Source organism: Aulonocara sp. 'chitande type north' Nkhata Bay, linkage group LG3, assembly GCF_057382095.1.
Source record: "Aulonocara sp. 'chitande type north' Nkhata Bay isolate Kocher_YH1m ecotype deep benthic linkage group LG3, A_spYH_male_GT1.1, whole genome shotgun sequence".
NCBI lineage: Eukaryota > Metazoa > Chordata > Actinopteri > Cichliformes > Cichlidae > Aulonocara > Aulonocara sp. 'chitande type north' Nkhata Bay.
In genome coordinates this window covers 68,137,436-68,158,200 of record NC_141346.1, presented here as the reverse complement: position 1 = coordinate 68,158,200, position 20,765 = coordinate 68,137,436, and the positions used below count along the sequence as shown (strand labels likewise).

General features: G+C 43.3%; 2 protein-coding genes across 2 annotated transcripts; both read left to right on the top strand.

Moving 5' to 3' along the window:
* Positions 1-3,188: 3,188 nt before the first annotated feature.
* On the top strand, positions 3,189-5,374 carry LOC147336749 (protein NLRC3-like). The gene is made up of 2 exons (XM_086285561.1): positions 3,189-3,462; positions 3,579-5,374. Exons 1-2 carry the CDS (start codon positions 3,189-3,191, stop codon positions 5,372-5,374), a joined length of 2,070 nt encoding a protein of 689 aa, XP_086141687.1.
* Positions 5,375-6,964: 1,590 nt separating this feature from the next.
* LOC147336748 (ribonuclease inhibitor-like) lies at positions 6,965-19,756 on the top strand. The gene is made up of 4 exons (XM_086286227.1): positions 6,965-7,005; positions 8,794-8,970; positions 15,270-15,443; positions 17,808-19,756. The coding sequence occupies exons 1-4, from the start codon at positions 6,965-6,967 to the stop codon at positions 17,815-17,817; spliced, it is 402 nt and encodes a 133-aa protein (XP_086142353.1). The 3' UTR covers positions 17,818-19,756.
* Positions 19,757-20,765: the final 1,009 nt, after the last annotated feature.

Sequence of the window (20,765 nt, the reverse complement as noted above, 5' to 3'; positions counted from 1 at the left end):
TTTTTTTGTTTTGTTGTTTCTGGCTCCTTGTTTGGTTTGTTTTCAAGCCCTCCATCCTGTTTCCCCCGCCGCCCACCCTGGTTGCGTTGTTTTTGGTTTTGATGTTTTGGTTTGGGCTGTCTGGAAGCCAGCCCTTAAGGAGGGGGGGGGGGGGGGGGTACTGTTAGGATGCCTGGGTCGTTGACCCAGGGTTTTTGAGTTTATTATATTATTTATACTTTCTAGTTTTTTGGTTTCTTTGAGTTCTGTCTTATGGCTTATGTCTCTGTCTTCTTTAGTTGCTCTGTCTCCCCTGTCACCTGCATCCCCTTGTCTAGTTCACGTCTATGTGTATCTTAAGTTCCTATATCCCCGTGTTCAGTCAGTGTTTGTGTCTGCACTGTTCCCACGTCTCTGTTCCCTTTGTAGTGCCTGCATGTGAGTCTGTGTCTTTGTTCAGTCTGTGTTATGTGTTTCCTGTTTTACTTTGAAGGTTTCTGTCTTATCTCGGTGTGTTCAGTTTACGCTTCTTTGGTCTCGTCAGTTCTGATTTGCCCCAGCTGTGTTTGTTTTGAGTTTTTTCAGTTATGTTATATTTTTGAGTACCTAATTAAAGCCTTTTTGAGTTCACGTCTGTCTCCGGAGTCTACACCTTGGGTCCTATTCCTGCCTGCACACAGCCACACCTAACAGCTTTATTTCAGCTGTGAATATGCAAACAGCAGAAATAAGGAAACATAACTGTAGGTTTGCAGTGAATGAAGCCTCAGCTCGACGCTCCACTTTGTCCCTCTTTTCCTTCTCCAAACAGCCACATCAGGAGTCTTTGATGGAGTTTAAAAATATTTAATTACAAATGTCCAAAGATACCTGAATCAACAGTTATTAAAGCTAAAATAGTTCACAGGGTTTGGACTTTGTCAGGTGACGAGAGAACATCAAAGTGTTTTTTATCTTAAACAGTATTTTTATGACTTCAGTTGCTCTCACAGCCCTGTTTGTTATTTTACCAGAGCTCTTATGTTTCACTCAGTGCTCCGACCAAACACCTTGGAGGACACAGTGTGATTTAGATTTCATTGCTGTAAACACCAGTCACACAAGCTAACCCATGGAGGCAGCAGCAGGCTTTGTGTTTGGTAAAGTCTGTTGGTTTAAACTAAGAGTTTAGTTTGTTAGCACAAAGAGCTGTCAGCTAAAGCCCCGAATGCACTTTAAATACAGACGAACTGAGAAAAACACTTTAAATACAGCAAACACTCAAACTGAAAACAAGTTTTTCTGCTGGTCATCCACAGCAGTACATTTAGCATTCATGCTAGCAGCAGGCTATGGCTGTCCACTGAGCACCAACACAGGTAGGAGTGAGCAGTGATGAAGCAGGACTGTGGGCAAGTTTGAGCTACAATCCTATTGGCTTCTCAGTTTCTCCAAAGAAAAGGGGAAAAATTCTTGGTGTTGTGAAGATGTGAGTTGGTCTTGTTGTCGTGGGGCTGGAAGGATGCTGGCAGTGAGAGGCTTTTCATACAGTGTTCAGTAGCAGAATGAGAAGAAAGCCACTGCACATGAAACAAGGTGCTCGTAGAGTTTGTTTACTGTGTTTGTGCCACAATGTCAGATCAGTTGTAGATTCACATGCAGACTTGTCCAGTGAAACCAGTGCAAGTACTGCAGTACAGAGCAAAGACTAAGCAAGCCAGGTGAGCTCTCCAACTTTCTGAAAGTATCAGGATATTTGAGTGATAAGAAAAAGTGGATCATGCAACAATGTCCCTCAGCACACAAAACAGTCAAAGCAGACTAAATATAATGTTTTAGAAAGGCCGATCAAACACTTACAGGGACCTGAAGAGAGAGAAACCAACAAAATGTCATGGCTAACAAAGGAACTCAAGCACAGACTGAGTTCTGACAAACAAATCAGAATCAGACTCAGAAAGGGTTTTCTTGCCAAATGTTGGGCAGGTTTACAACATTAGGAAATTGCTGCGGTGCTTCAGTGCAAACATACTGTCATAAATTACGCTTAAATAGACATGAAAATAAAAATAAGAATAAGAATTAAAAGTGCTAAGTAGATAGGTATATACATGAGTGCAGGTGGTGATCAGTGCCAAACATGGAATGATGCATTGAACACAGCGTAGGGTCATGTGTTAGGGGTGGGAACAGTCATACGGTTATTGTTCATGTGTCCGACAGCAGAGGGGAAGAAACTGTTCTTATGGCGAGAGGTTCTGGTGCGAATGGACCGGAGCCTCCTGCCTGAGGGGAGCAGGTCAAACAGACTGTGTCCAGGGTGAGAAGGGTCAGCTGAGATCCGAGCTGCACGCCCCAGTGTCCTGGAGGTGACAGTTTATTTACCAAAGGGGTGAACCACAGTGCTCTATATATGTACAGTGAGTTGGGGAGGGGGTCCAGGGCTCCAGGGAAAAGAGGGAAGGGAGTCCACACTCACTCCTCTTCAGTCACTCTTGTCCTGCTCTCCACTCACACAGCCACACACGGGAGTCACAGGTAAGCGTCTGTAACCAGGTCCGGGGAAATATATACTCAAGTATACACAAAGTTAACCCAACTGGTGAATTTAGAGAGAAATTTCTTAGCAAGGAGCTGAGATCATGAACACAGGAGGGTCAATGTCCCAGCGACAAACTGCTCCATGCCGCAGCGTTAAATGGTTACCGGTAAGCCCAGGTGAATCAGCAACAGGTGGTGTAATCATCATAACTGTGTGGACCAAGAGCGAGAGACCATTACAAGCTCCACCCAGGCAGGCAAAACGCTAGCAGGAGAGAGCAAAACATAAAACCTGAAAAGCCATCATGAGCCAGCCAGAGAGACACAGAGTTTTATACTAGAAGAGAAACCTGCTCATCTTCATCATGTTTGTTTAAATAGAGAAAATCAGAAGTCTCTGTGTGTCAGACCACGGCTCTACACGGACACTTCTAAGCTGCTTCAGAGTGAACTGACACAGATAAGCTGCACACAGCAGCTGTAAAACAGTGAAAGTCATAACTGTCTCTCTGATGGAAAGCTTTTATTGTGAAGTCAGGAAGTCTGCAGGAAGTGTTGAGTTTGTATTCATCACTCAGTGTTTAATGAGACAGGCAGACAGGAAGAGCAGCTCATTAGTGTTGATGACATCAAAGGAACTGTGAGGAACTGCAGTTTGGTCACATCTGGATGTTTTTCACTGACAGTAAATGTTTTTAGTGATAAAGAAATGTGTTCACAGAGAGAGGAGGAGGAAGAGGAGTGGTGTTTGTGAGGAGGAGCAGCTGTCCTGCTGTGCTTTGTGTCAGGACGTCCTGAAGGATCCAGTCTCTACCAGCTGTGGACACTGGTTCTGCAGACAGTGCATCTCCTCATACTGGGACCAGTCTGCTTCATCAGGAGACTCCTCCTGTCCCCAGTGTAGAGAAAGATCCAGAAGCAGAGCTGGACTGCAGACAGCCAGTCAGAGCAGCTGTGTACAAAGTAAGACTGAACATCTGTCTGCTGATGGACTCATTTCTGAAAACTGGACTTCTTGTGTTGTTCAGACATTGAAGAGTTTTCTTTCTCTTTAGTCTCATTGTTTTTCTTTCTTTCAGCAGATGTTGGTCTGCAGGAGGTTTTAGATGAACATAAGATCAGTCTGAGGAGGAGATGTGAACGTGTGACTGAAGGAAGTGATGAAACAGGAAGTAGAACCCTCCTCAACACCATCTACACTGAGCTCTACATCACAGAGGGACAGAGTGAAGAGGTTCATACCCAACATGAGGTGAGGCAGCTGGAGACAGCTTCCAAGATGGACGCCCTCCATGACGCTCCAATCAGGTGCCAGGACATCTTTAAAGCCTTACCTGACCAACAGAGACCCATCAGAGTGGTTCTGACCAACGGCGTGGCTGGTGTTGGAAAAACCTTCTCAGTGCAGAAGTTCACTCTGGACTGGGCAGAGGGCTTGGAGAACCAACATGTCAGTGTGGTGGTTCTGCTTTCATTCAGGGAGCTGAACCTGATCAGAGATGAGCAGTACAGTCTTCTGGAGCTGCTCCATGTTTTCCATCCAACATTACAGAAGGTCACAGCAGAGAAGCTGGCTGTCTCTCAGCTTTTGTTCATCTTTGACGGCCTGGATGAAAGCAGACTTTCATTGGATTTCACCAACAGGAAGCTGCTGTCTGATGTCACACAGAAGTCATCAGTCAGCCAGCTGCTGACAAACCTCATCCAGGGGAATCTGCTTCCCTCGGCTCTCGTCTGGATAACTTCCCGACCCGCAGCAGCCAATCAGATCCCTCCTACATGTGTTGACAGGCTAACAGAAGTACGAGGCTTCACTGACGCCCAGAAGGAGGAGTACTTCAGGAGGAGATTCAGTGATGAAGAGCTGTCCAGCAGAATCATCTCCCACATGAAGACATCCAGGAGCCTCCACATCATGTGTAGAATCCCAGTCTTCTGCTGGATCACTGCTACAGTTCTGGAGCACATGTTGACTACAGAGCAGAGAGGAGAGCTGCCCAAGACCCTGACTGACATGTACTCACACTTCCTGCTGGTTCAGACAAAGAGGAAGAAGAACAAGTACCATGAGGGACGTGAGACGAGTCCACAGGAGCTGACGAAGGCTGACAGGGAAGTTCTTCTGAAGCTGGGGAGGCTGGCGTTTGAACATCTGGAGAAAGGAAACATCATGTTCTACCAAGAAGACCTGGAGCAGTGTGGTCTGGATGTGACAGAGGCCTCGGTGTACTCAGGAGTTTGTACAGAGATCTTCAAAAGAGAGTGTGTGATCTTCCAGAAACCAGTCTACTGCTTTGTTCATCTGAGCATTCAGGAGTTTCTGGCTGCAGTCTACATGTTCCACTGTCACACCAACAGGAAGACAGAGGTGCTGAAGAACTTCTTGGGACAAAAATACAACGAGTCCTCACTGGATGATTTCCTTAAACGAGCCATGGAGAAATCCCTCCAGAGTAAAAATGGCCACCTGGACCTGTTTGTTCGCTTCCTTCATGGCCTCTGTCTGGAGTCCAACCAGAGACTCTTAGTAGGTCTGCTGGGTCAGACAGAGATCAGTCCAGGAACCATCCAGAGAGTCATCAACAACCTGAAGGAGATGAACAGTGATGGAATCTCTCCTGACAGAAGCATCAACATCTTCCACTGTCTGATGGAGATGAACCACCTCTCATTATTTCAGGAGATCCAAGAGTTCCTGAAGTCAGAGAACAGATCAGAGAAGGAACTCTCTGACATCCAGTGCTCAGCTCTGGCCTTCATGCTGCAGATGTCAGAGGAGGTTCTGGATGAGTTGGACCTGCTGAAGTACAACACATCAGACTGGGGACGACAGAGACTGATTCCAGCTGTGAGGAACTGCAGAAAGGCTGGGTGAGTCCAGATGTGATCATTAACATCATTGATCAGTGTAGGTTAGTAGTTTAATGTTGAAAATAAAATCAGATTGTAACCACAAAGTGTTTGTGTCCGTACGCTGCAACCTTCCACACCATTCCTTTATTGTACAGACTCAGCAGCAGCTCCATGGATCCCAAATCCAAGAGTGGAGAACAGATTTGAAGTGTGTCACATGCAGTCACAGCTGTTTCCACCATGTTTCCACTGATATTAATCCTGTTCAATGACACGTTTCATTTCAGTGAATATGTTCTTTAGGACGTCCACTGACATGTTTAAGTGTCCTGCTGGAAATCACTCAAATCATCCATGAAATCCATGAAAAATCCTTTTAGTGTTTCTAACTTCACCCTCTGTCCTCTCTCTCTCTCCATCCTCCTCACTGCTTCTTTCACTGATAATCACACAAACATCGTATTCAGCTACAAAATAACACAATAACATCATCTGATGATCATTATTATAAGAGCAGGATCCATATTTGATATCAGAGTAACACACTGCTTGGTTATGTGCAGTCATCATCAGTGACTGTGGGTCAAACAGAAGCTCTCTGATTGGTTGCTGACCTTGGTCACCTGTCCACTCTCACCTGTTTGTGTTTGCTCTCTCTTTGCTGTCTCCATCCTCTCTCTCCTTTCTCTCCCTCTCTGTCTTTGTACGTCACTCAGGTCCAATGGAAACAGTGACATTTACAAACCAATCAAAGACAAACGGATCCATGTCAGGTTATAACAATATTCAAAGTGAATACAGGCTGCTGATGGACATAGACGGGGAACATCATTTTGACTTGCTGTCACCTGGATCTGGACTCATAAACACTGAAGCCCTGAACAGGAATATAAATCATTTTCTGCCAACTAGCGACACACCAGCAGATAATGGCTCAGAAAGCTCAAATGAGCCAATCATTTCTGTGTTTAGTTCCCCTGAAATCAGATCTGATATCAGCAGCTCTGAGTTCATTCATCATTATTGTCCAGTGATGAGATTTCTGCTCCGTTTGGTAACAGTCAGCAGGTTTTTCCTTCGTGTGGACGTGAACAGTCGTACCTGACAGCAGGTAGCAAACAGAGATCATCTTTCCAGCTGGAACTCTTCACTGAGCTGAACTCATTCAAAATGTTCTGGAGTCAAAACAGGAAACAGTCCAAATGTGTGTCTTCACTCTGACTCTGGATCAGATCTCAGTGACAGACTGTGGACAATATGGAAGCCTAAATGTGACACCATCTTCCTCCTTCATCTGCAGATTAAAGCCAAACAAAGATTCTCATTAAAAGTCTGCAGGTCTGAGAGAGACTCAATCGTTGTGTCATGTCAAACACAGTAAGAGGAGCTGAAGCACAGATGTGAAGAGCAGATTCATCAGATTATGACCTCACTCTGTTTTGTCTTCATATACATTCAGTCTGTGTTTATAATGCAGATTTTCTGCTTTTATAATAACACATTTTATATTTTCTATCATCACAGACTGACTCAGTGTGGACTCTCAGAGTCTCACTGTGAAGTTGTGGCCTCAGCTCTGAAGTCCAACCCCTCCCATCTGACAGAGCTGGACATGAGTTGGAACAAGCTACAGGATTCAGATGTGAAGCTTCTGTGTGCTGGACTGGAGAGTCCAAACTGTCGACTGGAGACTCTGAGGTGAGTTCACTGACTGCGGCTGTTGTAGTTTTTCTATATTTCATGTCTTTGATTGATGTTTGAAACTTTCTTTAGTTCCTAAATGTTCAGGATGTGTCTGAAGACAAATGTGAAGAAGTTTGAGTGCTTTCAGAAATGTTGTCTTTCCAAACGCTGAACAACAGTTTTTCCTTTTGGCTCCAAACAGAAGTGACAGACTTGAGCAGGGTTCATTTAAAGGCTGACAGAAGTGGAGTGGTGACGGGGAGATGTTTGACAGGACAGTGTTTCAGCCTCCACAGGTTCATGTTGTGCTCCATCAGTCAGTGAAGATGAAGTCAGTGCTGATGAGGCTGTAGAGTGTGTGAGGGATGTGAATGAGGATGATGAAGATCTGATGATAGCAGATAAAAACAGGCTGCAGAGACTTTGAGCCATACAGGGCACACAGTGTGTGTACAGAACAGCTGAAATCATTATGGAGGCCTCACTGGGATATGGAAGCATCACAGTACAGCTTCAGTGAAGCATTAAAGTCTCTGATATGAGATGAGAAATGAAGCAGCCAGAGCTTTTTCATGAGTGGAAATCCACTGTGACTGTGAGCTGCTGCTACAGCCTCCAGATTAGCCAGCAGCTCATCCTGCTCAACATTTTCTCACCAACTTTAATGGAAGTGTGATGTTTTCAGCTGGAGTGATGGTCAGGGTGGCCTCCCTCTCCTCTTCTTCTCCTCTTCCTCTTTCATTTGTAAAGCCACTTCTGCTGCTTTCATTCATTTGGAAGTCCTGTAGCTGAGTTTGGGAGAGACTAACAGCCTCGGCAGCAGAGGGGAGAAAGGCTGTAACACCACCACTTTACTCTGTTCTACCTGTCACATCATTTTATCAGGAAACAAATATGCTCATGTTTTTACTATGTTTGTCTTGAAGATGTAAGAAGATCACATGGTGCTTTTTATTATTGTGTTGGTTTGTTTCCTGTCTCTTGGATGGAGCCCAGCTGTGCGTGGCCCCTGGGCCTGTGGTCAGAGTGTGTGCTGGATAATCCGGCCCAGGATGAGGCCAAACTGACATGGGATGAAATGTCTGTCACATAATTGAGCTTAGTGTAGTTTCATTTCTGCACAATTTAAAAACAACCAAAACTTTGTTCTGTCTTTTCTATGTTATACTGTAGACTTTCTTTGATACTGTGTCCAAAAGGAGCAGCTTTTACTTTGAAGGGGAGGCATCTCTGTTTCCTCTTCAGGTTGCATGATGGAAGCAAATGAGTGTGTGATGTTCTTTCAGTGTTGCACTTTGTAGATGCTCCCTGAGCACTGGTCTCACAGCCAGCTGCACATAGAGACCAGTGTTGTTAGTCCAGGTCAGAAGATGACTTGTTGGAATGAAAATGAGCTTGTAGTTTGTCTGCTTTAATAATGTGACTGGAAAAAGGTGTTGGACGTCAAATATGTCCATTTCTTTCACACTTCACCTTTAAAAGTGAAGCCTTGTGGTTCCTGGAAGGAAGAACACGACTTTTTCAAGTCTTTGTCCTCTTTTTATGAGAAATGTACGACTTTAATGTGAAACGTTCAGAGTTTTTTCTCTTGTTGTGTTTGTTTGAAGCTGCTTCCTGTTGGCTTCAGCTGTTTGGAGTTTCCATTTTCTAAACTTCTACATTCTGAACCTTCTTCAGCTCTGAACAGATGATGAAACACTGAATGATTTCAAGCTCACACTTTGTCTAATAAACTTACATCTTTCATTCTTTATACAGACTGAGGGACTGTGGTTTGTCAAAGATCAGCTGTGATTATCTGGCAGCAGCACTGAAGTCCAACCCCTCCCATCTGAGACAGCTGGACCTGAGCTACAACAACAAGCTGCAGGATTCAGGAGTGAAGCATCTGTGTGGTTTCCTGGAGAGTCCAGGATGTGGACTTGAAACTCTGGGGTCAGTCAGCATGTTTTAGTTGTGCTGAGATGAATATGATGTGAAAGTTGTGCTGACACTAAACTGCAGACATCAGGCTGATATTATACTGATCCACACTGAGGATCTTCATGGTAAAGTCTGTTTTCTTCTTCTCTGGTTTAGTCCATTGACTGCAGCAGAACAATGTTCACATTTCAAACCTTCAAAGAAGAAGAAAAATCCTCCACTGGATAATTCACTGTGAAACTCTCAAACTCTTTATTCCACCTTAAAGTCTGTCTGACACTGAAATCCAAAGCAAAATGTGCGTTTGCTTTACAGACAGCAGTCCAACACAAACATACACACATCATCCAAAACACAGTCCAACATCCAAATCTCCTCCACTGCCAGCATGAATGATGGGAAAGAGAAGGAGGAACACTCTGACATTCAGGGTTAGAATGAGTTTCATGAAGCAGACTGTGGAGATCAAAGCTGCATTAGAAAGCTTACATGAATGAATGAGTGGACAGAAGTGGACAGAGATCATCTGAAGCACTTCAAAGGCTTTAAATCAGCACATTTCTCTTTATTCTTTATCAACTCTGTTAGTTTCTCTCAGTTTTCTGTGGAATGAAGCTAACAGCAGGCTAATAAGATGCTGACCAATAGGTTTCTATTAAAGGTTGTAATTTGTATATGAAAAAGTGCTTTGGCTCAGCAGGGATCAGCTTACAGGTAGAATACAGCTGCTGGATGGGATTAGCATGTCATAGCTATCTACCAAACTGCTAACTGGGGGATTTCAGGCCATCTATGGATCATTTTTGCTAACTGTTTATTCAGCTTAGGCTCACAGGGCTGGAGCCTGTGCCCTAGCTGTCATAGGGCAAGAAGCGTGGTCCACCTGCACAGGTGAGCAGTCCATCACAGGGCCAACAGAGAGAGACAGAGAAGCACTCTCTCACATCCACACCTACAGCCAATTTAGAAGCACCAATGAACCTAAGCAGCATTTCATTGGACTGTGGGAGAACATCCAACCTCCACAGAAAGGCCAACAAGCTTCAACCTACAACCTTCTTGCTTTAAGGCACTAGTGCAAACCACTTTTCCCCATTTCAGCCCAAATCCTGCATCTTCCTGTTTCTGACTCCAGGGTTCCGTTCTTCGTACCTCGCTAAGTAAGTTAGCTGGATTTGATTGTTGACGATTTCGCGTGATCTTGGATCGTTCGGTTCTCCAAAGCTCATCCGGGACTTGCTGTCATAGCAACAGATCTGTAAGCGTAAACATGCTTGGGAGCAGGCTTACTTTATGTAAACAGGACTATATCGCCGCCACTCAGGTATGTCCACTTCATTTATACGAAAGCAACAGCGATATTTTTCCACTGTTTTTCCATAAATAAATATTATCAATGTAACTAAAGTTAATGCAGTATTTGATTCTTTAGGTCATTTCCTAAAAAAAGGGAAATGTACTATTAATCATTCTATTTCATGTATTTGATTATTTCAGATGTAATTCATATTTTAGAGTAGTAGCCTAATTGTAAATTACTTCATGTAATCAAGATGAGAGACCACGGCTATAAAAGTGAAGGTGGATTTGTGAAGTCTGTCGCAGCTATGTCCTGTCCGTATACGCGAGCAACCCATTGCGGAAGGTGCAAGATTGATAAGGAGAGTTTTCAGAATTCAGCGTATATTGCGGTATAGACAGGATCCTTTAGCTCAGCGCGACAGTGTGCTCATAGAGAGATATCGATTTTCCCGTGAGGGTATTATTTACTTAACCAACTTGTTGACGAGGGTGCAGGACCACCACCTGTCTTTTTTTGCTCTGCCCTTTTCTTGGTTGCTGTTATAAACAAACAAACAGATTATTTCAGGGTCTCTTTCCAAGAGACGAAAAGCAATATAAGTGATAAATATTACCATTCTGTAGAATATTCTCATATTTCACTTTTACTTGTTCCCATGTTCTAGTGGGTCCTGTTGTGGCTCTAATGTGAAAGAGGATATAATGTAATATACTATAATATAATATAGTGTTATATAATAAATTTACCCTACCGCCTACTGGTGTTGGCCAGAGGGGCCGATGGCGCGATATGGCAGCCTCGCTTCTGTCAGTCTGCCCCAGGGCAGCTGTGGCTACAGCTGTAGCTGCTTCCACCAGTGTGTGAGAGTGAATGAATAGTAGTATTGTATTTTTTTTTTTTGCCTGTCCCGTTTGGCTCTTTTGCCATCAGAATTATTGTCTAAAAGAAAGATGCCCAACGGATTTACTTTACCAAATTGACCATCCCAGCCTTGCCATAATGGTCCATTTGATTCACCTTTTATTGTTTATTTTATTTTCACTTGCTGAATACGGGACAGACTTGACTGGGGGAAAGAAGGGGAGAAAGAAAGAGGGAAAGAGAAACAGCTGAGAAGAGGGACGGGAAATAGTGGCATTGTAAAGCGCTTTGGGTGCCTTGAAAAGCGCTATATAAATCCAATCCATTATTATTATTATTATTAAATTACTTACGAGTTTAATTTGTCAGCAACTTTCTGCCAGCCCTCTCTCCTTGCTTTTGCAGCCTTTGCAGTGTTCCCTTGCGTTTTAATTAAACTCTGAAACTCCTGAAATCCCTCAATCAAGAGTTCTTGCTCTGCTGCCGAAAAATACTGAGCGCGCTCCTTCGACATTTTCGCCGACCAATTAGACCAGCATCATCATCACTGAGTGCCATAGGACACTTAACCTTTGTTTCCATATGCTGGGAACTTCCTGTTGTTCCAAGGAGGACTGGAAAATGTGTGAAAATCTCCCAGTCAGTTCCTCACAGCACACTTCAATCATTTCCCTCCCACAGCATCAGGACCAGGGCTTTTTCTCTCTTTGCTCCCACTAAGAGATTTCCACACAAACACCTCATCAGTGGGACTCTCAGAGCTACCAGCCCTTTGCTACAATCACAAAGCTCTTCATTGAAATCAATGATATCAAAGCTGGAATCAAATGAGTCCAAGTCTTCTGCTGATTCAGCATCACATTCATCTTTGCTCCTTGTTCTGCATCCCCACCATGGACTTCATTCTTTTCCAAGCCAGCCTTGAGTGTCCTTTATTCAGCTCATCCTCTGCTTTACTTTTACACCTGATTTTAGCTGCTTTATCTCTCTTTCAACAAGTTTCTGTGCCTCAATCTTTTTCTTCTCTCCCTCATAACAAGACAGCTTCTTCTGCCTGAGAACATGTTGGAGTGATTTACTAATCCAGGGCTGCTTATTGGGGAAAATACTTCCTGTTTCCAAAGTAATCCCCATTTTTCCCAGAAAGAAATCTCAGTAGAAATCGATGATCTAAGTGAGAACATGAGCCTTTAAAACATCCCAGTGGGTGCAGTCAAAGCAGTCCCTCAGTCCCAGTATAGAGTCTTTGCTCCAGACTGGAACAACTGTGTGCCCAGTTTGAGCTCTCTTCAGTCCTGTGACCTGACAGACCCAGAGGGGCCATCACATCATATTTAGAAGCTCCCCTAATGGAGCCACAACACATGTCCAATACTTAGTCTGTCTTGTTGGACCAACTGGAAGAAATGATTCAAGGACTTAGTCACAGAACAGAGATTCAAATCTCCAAAATCCAACTGGCTGCATCAGGACATATAGTCTGAAACTCTGCACAGTTTCCTGTTTGAAGCTGCTTCTGTAACCAGTATGTAACAAAATATATAAACAATGGGCAAATCAGAAGATTTCAGGAACGACAGGAGCCCCTAGGGTGGGTAACCACAATGGAACCACAACTGCAAATGATGAAGCAACGGTTCAACTATATTTGAAATTTGTGCACTGTATTGCATTTACAATAACAACCAAAATTGTGTGTGCGCGCACAGATACCCGAAATAAAAAGAAAAGAATGTTAGACCCGGGTCTTTTAAAGTGTCAATAGGATCCAGATCAGGCCTGTTTGGTGATCTGGTGAGTTATTGGTGTGAGTTCAGTCCACGATCGATGTATGGTTTGCACTGTTTTGTCCTACCACAGTTCAGGCAACCAGACTTCCAGATTCAATTCCAAATGGGCTGTGGCTCGCCATCCATTGCAATGGAAAATTATTCCTCTTCTGCGGATTTCCACAAAGTCTGTAATCCAATGTTCTCCGAGGAATCTCGGCTCCTTTCTCCAACTCAAAAAAACCTGACCTAAGAGTGAGGTCAGAATTACTTCAAATGAACATGGTTCACACTTAACTAACACTTCTGTTTAAAGTATAAATCATGAACAAAATGCGTTTCAATTTCTAATGTTGTACAACTAATCAAATTCTAAACGTTTTCATTACATGGCAATGTAGCTATCACCAATCATTAAAGCAATTCACACTGCTCATTAAAAGCAGCAACCTTAATATACTCTGCTCAATGTCAAGTAACAACAGTGATGAATAAAAGTAACACAATAAAACATTTCAATACATCAGATAGACATACTGTTTTTTCCTTAACCTAACAACAGCTAATAAGTTCTCAACTAACGCTTAACAACGGGAGTGAGCGTTTAGCACACTCGCTAGCTACTAGCACACTTGCTAGCTACTTGCATAGTACCGTCACCATTAGCGTTTGTTTTTTTTTTTTGAAACAAACAACATTAACATTTCAGGATGCCGATCAGTGGCTTTAACAGTTTCGTTACTCACCAGTGCAAAGCACTTCGTATTCATAAAACTAGCTTCGGCTATCCAAATCTGGTGGCTAATCAGGCAGACACCAACAGCTTCGCTGTTTCAACAGCTACCACGTTTTCCCCACAGGTACAGCTATGGCGCGTGTGTCTAAGCAGCCTTAGCCAGAGCGTTCTCACTCCCGAGGCGTAACATGGCAACGTTTTGTCACGTCCCGCGGCGTTCCTGAGGAACACGAAAGGAGACCTTCGGCGTTCTTATGGTACGCGGCGGGTTATGGCTGGAATCCAGTGCAATGACGCTCCCGCGGGAGTAGACGTTCCAGCCCTGTATTCCAGCCCTAAACCTAACCTTATCCCTAGCCCTGACCATAACCTTATTCCTGACCTTAACCAGGACTTTAATGATGTTAAATAGCGTGTTTCTAAGCGATTTGAAGAAAAAGAGCGAACATGTGTAGGTTCAGTCCAGACGGTTCTCATATTTCCTCTTTTTCCGAGGTCGTCATTTAGGAACGTGGTGGGTAGCCGAAAACGTAATATGGTGACGATTTGTCACCTAGCGTAAAATGTTACGCTTTGGGAGTGAGAACGGGTTGCCTTAGCAGCGCAACCAAACATGAAAACACAAGGCGGGACAAACAATCCCATTGGTTGGACTGCATTTGCATCCAGGTCAAAAAAATAACCTTTGAGAAACAAAAATAAATAAATAACACAAATAAAGCAATTCCATACAAAATAATTTGGATTTTTCTTTAGAGTCTCTCTCCAATCATGAGTGTTTTTAACTGAACAGAATAAAAACCTTTAATAATAATTACAATAAACAGTCTCTAATTCCATCTGTTTGCCACTGGGCTACACTTCCTGTTGGCTTCAGCTGTTTGGAGTTTCCATTTTCTAAACTTCTACATTCTGAACCTTCTTCAGCTCTGAACAGATGATGAAACACTGAACGATTTCAAGTGTTGAAATCTCCCAATTCTTTGAATCTTTGGGCTGAAGGAGGGACAATACTCGGTGTATCAATGCTCAATCAACAATCATTTATTTCCATACAATTCAACAGTCAGAGCATTACAACGTCCGGACGGGAGAGATGCTACCAGAGGGTCAGGCACATGTCTCAAAATGGTGACGGGTTGCTCAGCTTTTTATAGTCTCTAGTGGCCCCCAGCTAGTCGTAAAAGCCAAAACATCACATTTTTTTCTCTGTTACAGCGCCTAAGTTATGACCTCGGCAGTTGTTTCTCTGCTTTCTGTAAGGTGGGGGTGTGGAACGTAGTCTATCTATCTCCCCTGTCTTTAGACACAGAGTCTCCTGCTTACAACCTTCTCTTCATGATTCAACAATTAAGCATGTCAAGAAAACAGTGTAACACATTCCCAGCAGATTAAGGATACAGAGTGATGCACATTTATCTAATGAACTAATATGTGAATATGTTCTTTTAACTCAAAAGTATAACGAGAACTAAACTACATACAGCTCACACACTCTATATTAAAGGGTATAATATGATCTACAGCAGTATTCTAATTCAACTACTTTGATTACATATATAAGGTAACATATAATAACAGAATAATATCACACAAGCTCACACTTTGTCTAATAAACTTACATCTTTCATTCTTTATACAGATTGAGTGTCTGTGGTTTGTCAGAGATCAGCTGTGATTCTCTGGCAGCAGCACTGAAGTCCAACCCCTCCCATCTGAGACAGCTGGACCTGAGAGGAAACAACCTGAAGGATCCAGATGTGAAGCAGCTGTCTGATCTTCAGCAGAGTCCAGACTGCAGACTGGAGACTCTGCTGTAAGTAGAGTGGTGGAGTGAGTGGGTGGTGCTGTCAGCAGTATTGTACTAAACACAGTCAGTATGAAACAAAGATCCAGTGTTTCCTGTAAAGCTGCAGCTTCTCAGTGAAGCTGTGAGAGGAGAATGGTGACAGGCTTCAGGATTGGACACAAACACTTCCTGTTTCTGACCTTTTATGGTCACCATAGTAACAGCTGACACGCTCTGATAAAACGCTGTCAACAGCCAATCAGCCCTCTGAACAAAGCAGCACGCAGACCAATGACTGCATTCATTTCCAAGTTTAAATGGTAAATGGTAAATGGCCTGTATTTATATAGCGCTTTACTAGTCCCTAAGGACCCCAAAGCGCTTTACATATCCAGTCATCCACCCATTCACACACTGGTGATGGCAAGCTACATTGTAGCCACAGCCGCCCTGGGGCGCACTGACAGAGGCGAGGCTGCCGGACACTGGCGCCACCGGGCCCTCTGACCACCACCAGTAGGCAACGGGTGAAGTGTCTTGCCCAAGGACACAACGACCGAGACTGTCCGAGCCGGGGCTCGAACCGGCAACCTTCCGATTACAAGGCGAACTCCCAACTCTTGAGCCACGATCGCCCCTTAAAGCAGTGAAGAACACAGTCTGTAGGTGAGGAAGAATTTAGTGAGAGCAGATGTTTGGATGGAATTCCTCCACTTAACAGCTGGAACCGTCCATCTAGATTGTTGGGCTTGTTGTTGGGGTTCCTACTAGAGATGGACCGATCCGATATTACGTATCGGTATCTGTCCGATACTGACGTAAATTACTGGATCGGATATCGGTGAGAAATAAAAAATGTAATCCGATCCATTAAATATCAATAAAGCACCTCACAAAACTTGCTACATGGCGTAACTCGGCTCATAACCGTAGCACGTCGCAGCAGTATGCATCACGTGATAGAGCGGTTGTGTGTATTTGTAGCCTCACCAGCATTTCATCTCTACATGTGAAATGCTGCTACACGGCGTAACTCGGCTCATCTCCGAGGAAGTCATCCAATAGAGAATTAAAGCAAGTGTGTAAGTTCATCTCTGAATGTCTGTAAAGCATTCCCACGTTAAGCTTAACAACCAATTAATGGAGCGACTGCCTCTCGCTCTCCTGCTGCTACTTCAATCGTGAAACTGCTTAATGATCAGCTGATCGGTTTTTCTGTCGCGAGTCCGTCTCTCTTGTTTGTTTTTGGTCCACTTTTCACCAGAAAGAGGAAACCAGCGGCTGAACAACAGCAGAACGTTTAAGCTTGATAAGCTGTTGTTAGAATTTATTTAATATTACTTTCTACACCAGGATCTTTTTCTACAGCTGACAGCTGGTAACTGTGCAGGGGCGGATCTAGCAAAGTTTAGCCAGGGGGGCCGATAGGGCATGAACAAGGAAAAGGGGGCACAAAGACAGACTTTTCTTTCTTATTCTCATTTAAAATGTCTGGCTTTTAATAAATAATTATCTGACTCTTATACCCAAAGTTTTAATCTGATGTAAAATATATAGAAGTCCATTACTGTATATAGTAACTGTTAAGTCTAATATACCCTAGTAAGCTATAGTACTTTTTCCTTTGGGAAGGTACCATCTGTGAGTTCTGTAATTCTGTTGAAGAAAGATGTTGAATCTATTTAATTATTCTTGAAAAATAATTTATTTCTGTGCATTTTTTCCCCTGCATCAAATTAAATTTGATTACATCGATTAAGCATCATGAGATGGAGGGTGGTTCCCTATTTTTTTTTTTTGCTGGGAGTTTGCAACCCTATTAGTCAGGTTGCTTAATATTTCTGCTAAGTACTCTTTAAAATACCAGAATAGGGAGGATGTTGCAGGTTTAAGTTTATTAGATTGATCAGTGTTGCTGAACTATGAAATATTTTGGGCGCAGTGTATTTTTTTACAACAGAATAGCTTTAGTGTTTGTTTGTTTTTTAAACTTGCGTATGAACTTATACAAAATGCAGCAAGATATTAAAAAAACGTTTTATTGATTAAAAAATATCGGATTCATATCGGTATCGGCAGATATCCAAATTTATGATATCGGTATCGGTATCGTACCATCTCTAGTTCCTACAGAGCTCAGAGTGGACACACCAAGGTTCTTCTAATGAATGAAAGTCCAAACTCAAACTAGGAGGGAAAAACATTTTCATCAACTTCAATAAAAATCCAAAGATTAGAAAAAGTGAAGCAACAATGAGTCCTAGTACAGTCCCAGCACTGAAGTCCCTGCTGCTCTTTATACTGGATGTGCTGCATCACTGACTGACAGCTGATGAAGAGTCTCTGGAAACACTCATTTATCTCCTCTGCTCTTCCTTCTTCTCTCTGCAGGTGGGGCTGATGATGGTAAACAGGACGGTGTGTGTGCTGAGAGAGGAGGAGCTGTGTCCTGATGATCCAGAGAGGTTGAAGCAGCAGCAGCTTGTGTGTAGAGACGCTCTGACTGGGCCATGTTACTGGGAGGTGGAGAGGAGAGCTTCATCCAACAGTGACTGACAGAGGAATGAGAAGAAGTGCAGATGACTGTCAGTGCTGCAGAGTGAACTTCTCTGAGAACAGCTCCACTGTCAGACACAATGTAGAGTCCAGCATCATCCCTGTGTGTCCCTCTGGATCTGACAGAGGATCATCAGTGTATCTGGACTGCTTTGCTGCTGCTCTGTCCTTTTACAGTCTCTGCACAGTCTCTGTCTGACTCTGGCTTCAGACCCTCCTGGATCAAACTCACCTGGAAAGACTTTCAAACATCACTCAATAGATTTGAATACAGAATATATTTGATATATACTGTAGACGTACTGTAGAGTTGCAGTTTGTCACTTGTAAATACAGTCTGTGAGCAGCTGTGAGCTGAAAGATCTTTCTAGAAACACGAAATGTTTTCACTCTTCTGTTGCTTTTTCATATATTTCCACAACATTAATATTGATCCCACCTGTCTCACCTGTTTCATGCTTTCATAAATAATAACAGGTCACGTGTGATCTGAGCGCTGCTGTGGTTGCTGTGCTGCACGTCTTCATTTAGATAACAGAGACATCTAGTGGTTCAGAGGGAGAACTGCAGGAGGTGGAGCTGTGTTTTAGCATGGAAAACTTTTTATCTTTTAGGCGCAGATACAAATATGACAAGTATCAGTGTGAGATACAAAAGGTCACATCAGTCAGCAGAGGGAACAGTGATCACACAGCAATGTAAGAATAGAAACATAACAGTGAATCTGGACATGTATACAGAGGGAAGCAAACAAACAGGATGTAACACTACATTAAAGCCACAAATGGGAAGAAAACAAAGCCAAAGGAAAATATATTTGATCTCAGGAATCCAAATCAGATGCTTTAGAGCAGGGGTCGGCAACCCTGGGCACGCGTGTCACAGCTGCCACGTGAAGGGTTAACTGATGGCACGACCATAGCTGGACTGGCCATCGGGCATACTGATGGTGATTTTTTGTTTTTATGGGCCGATGATGTTTTTTTATTTTTTTGTTCTGGTATAAACAATGAAAGGTGGTGGATTGGCCGGATGCTGGTTGATGTGTAGAAATAAGTCAGTTGTTTGGTGGTGGCTATGGTGGAGCTTCCACAGAGGCAGCAGGTGGATGAGGGAAAGGGGAGGCAGGAGGAGCAGAGACCCGAGGCGGCCGCCGGTCCGAGTGTCAGGTGAACTGAACTTCAGGTAAGAAGTTATGACCTGCAGTCTATCTGGGTCAGATATAAACCAAGTTTAGGTGGAGTTTGTTTTCATTGTGCTGACTTTTTACAGTCAGTTGCAATAACTCGTACTGCTACTAGCTAGCATGACGGAGTTTCTATATAGCTGGGTGGTGCTATGATGTTACTGATAGTGAACTTTACAGTGGCTTACAAAAGTATTCGGCCCCTTGAACTTTCCCACATTTTGTCACATTACAGCCACAAACATGAATCAATTTTATTGGAATTCCACGTGAAAGACCAACACAAAGTGGTGAACACGTGAGAAGTGCTGATTTTCTAACACTGGAAAATAACTCAAAATGTTAGAAATATTCCAGTGTTAGAAAATCAACACTGCTCAGTGTTAGCCATTGTTAATCTTCAAAACTGACTAGGTTACTTTTAAACATATAACACTGTCAAAAGTGTTAATTTAACACTCAACAGTGTTGTATTTAACACTCAGAGGTGTGGACCCATATAGACACTCTCTAGTGTTAATTTAACACTGGAGATTTTGCTGTGTAGTTATACAAGTATAACACACAGTGAAATGTAGCCTGACACGCTCCTCGACATGTGCAAAAATGGGGGGGGGGGGGGGGGGGTAGAGGAAGAATACATATACATATAGTATATACATTGGGTGAATGTGCAGTAGTAGCAGCAAGCAGGTGAATTCTGTACATTAATATGAATAGACATCTGACTATTTTAGAGGATTGACAATATAAACATATTTAAAATTAAAGGTATTTGGAATGTACATTGTGCCTTCGTTTAGAGTGTCTGGAAGAGTCCTGTCTCAGTCAATTATGGATGATGTGAGAGGGCGGGTGTGTGTGTTTAGGGCCTGGATGGCTTGGGGATAGAAGCTCCTCTTGAGTCTCTCTGTCCTTGCCCGGATGATGCAGAACCTTCTACCAGATTGCAGAAGTTGGAACAGTTTGTTGCCAGGATGGGACGGGTCCTTCAGTATCTGCGCTTATTTTGGCCAAAACGCCAGAATCTCAGGTTAAACCTCCCAAAATTTCAACAACCACCAAACAGCTAAAACAGTAAATGAGAGCAGGAACACGGATTCTGCACAAAGACGTAAACACAAAGCGCGGAGCCGCCGACGCATCAGAATCAGTGAGATGTGACTTTCTCACCTGACGGCACGGACACGAGCTGAAAGCCGACAGCTCGCTGATTCTGATGTTTCGGCGGCTCCGTGCTTTGTGTTTACGCCCTTTTTGCGCTGATTCTGAAGCTGCAGGTTTGATCTCTCTCCAAACAACATTGAGTAAACCAGCAGCAAAAGAAGCTCCAAACTACGCTTCACATAAACATCGTCATGAATTCCCTCTGATTGTTTTGCTGCCACCAGGATAAAATCACACTTCATGCACAGTTCTCTCTCTCTCTCTCTCTCTCTCTCTCTCTCTGTACTTCAAGAACAGTTTCCCGTCTAAAAATCTGTTTTCTGCATTATTCGCTTGCTTGTTATGCACAAGTCTACCGTTCTTACAGCCTGTCGGCCGCTGTTTTTTCTTTCTTTTACTTACTTATGAAAACAAAGCCTCGTTTCTGCCGTTCAATACTG

Bases quoted from the DNA above. Each gene is read 5' to 3' on its own strand.
- LOC147336749 (XM_086285561.1), top strand. From the start codon at position 3,189: ATGTTTTTAGTGATAAAGAAATGTGTTCACAGAGAGAGGAGGAGGAAG. The intron at 3,463-3,578 runs GTAAGACTGAAC...TCTTTCTTTCAG, and splicing joins TCAGAGCAGCTGTGTACAAA to CAGATGTTGGTCTGCAGGAG.
- LOC147336748 (XM_086286227.1), top strand. From the start codon at position 6,965: ATGAGTTGGAACAAGCTACAGGATTCAGATGTGAAGCTTCT. The intron at 7,006-8,793 runs GTGTGCTGGACT...TTCTTTATACAG, and splicing joins GATTCAGATGTGAAGCTTCT to ACTGAGGGACTGTGGTTTGT. The intron at 8,971-15,269 runs GTCAGTCAGCAT...TTCTTTATACAG, and splicing joins TGTGGACTTGAAACTCTGGG to ATTGAGTGTCTGTGGTTTGT.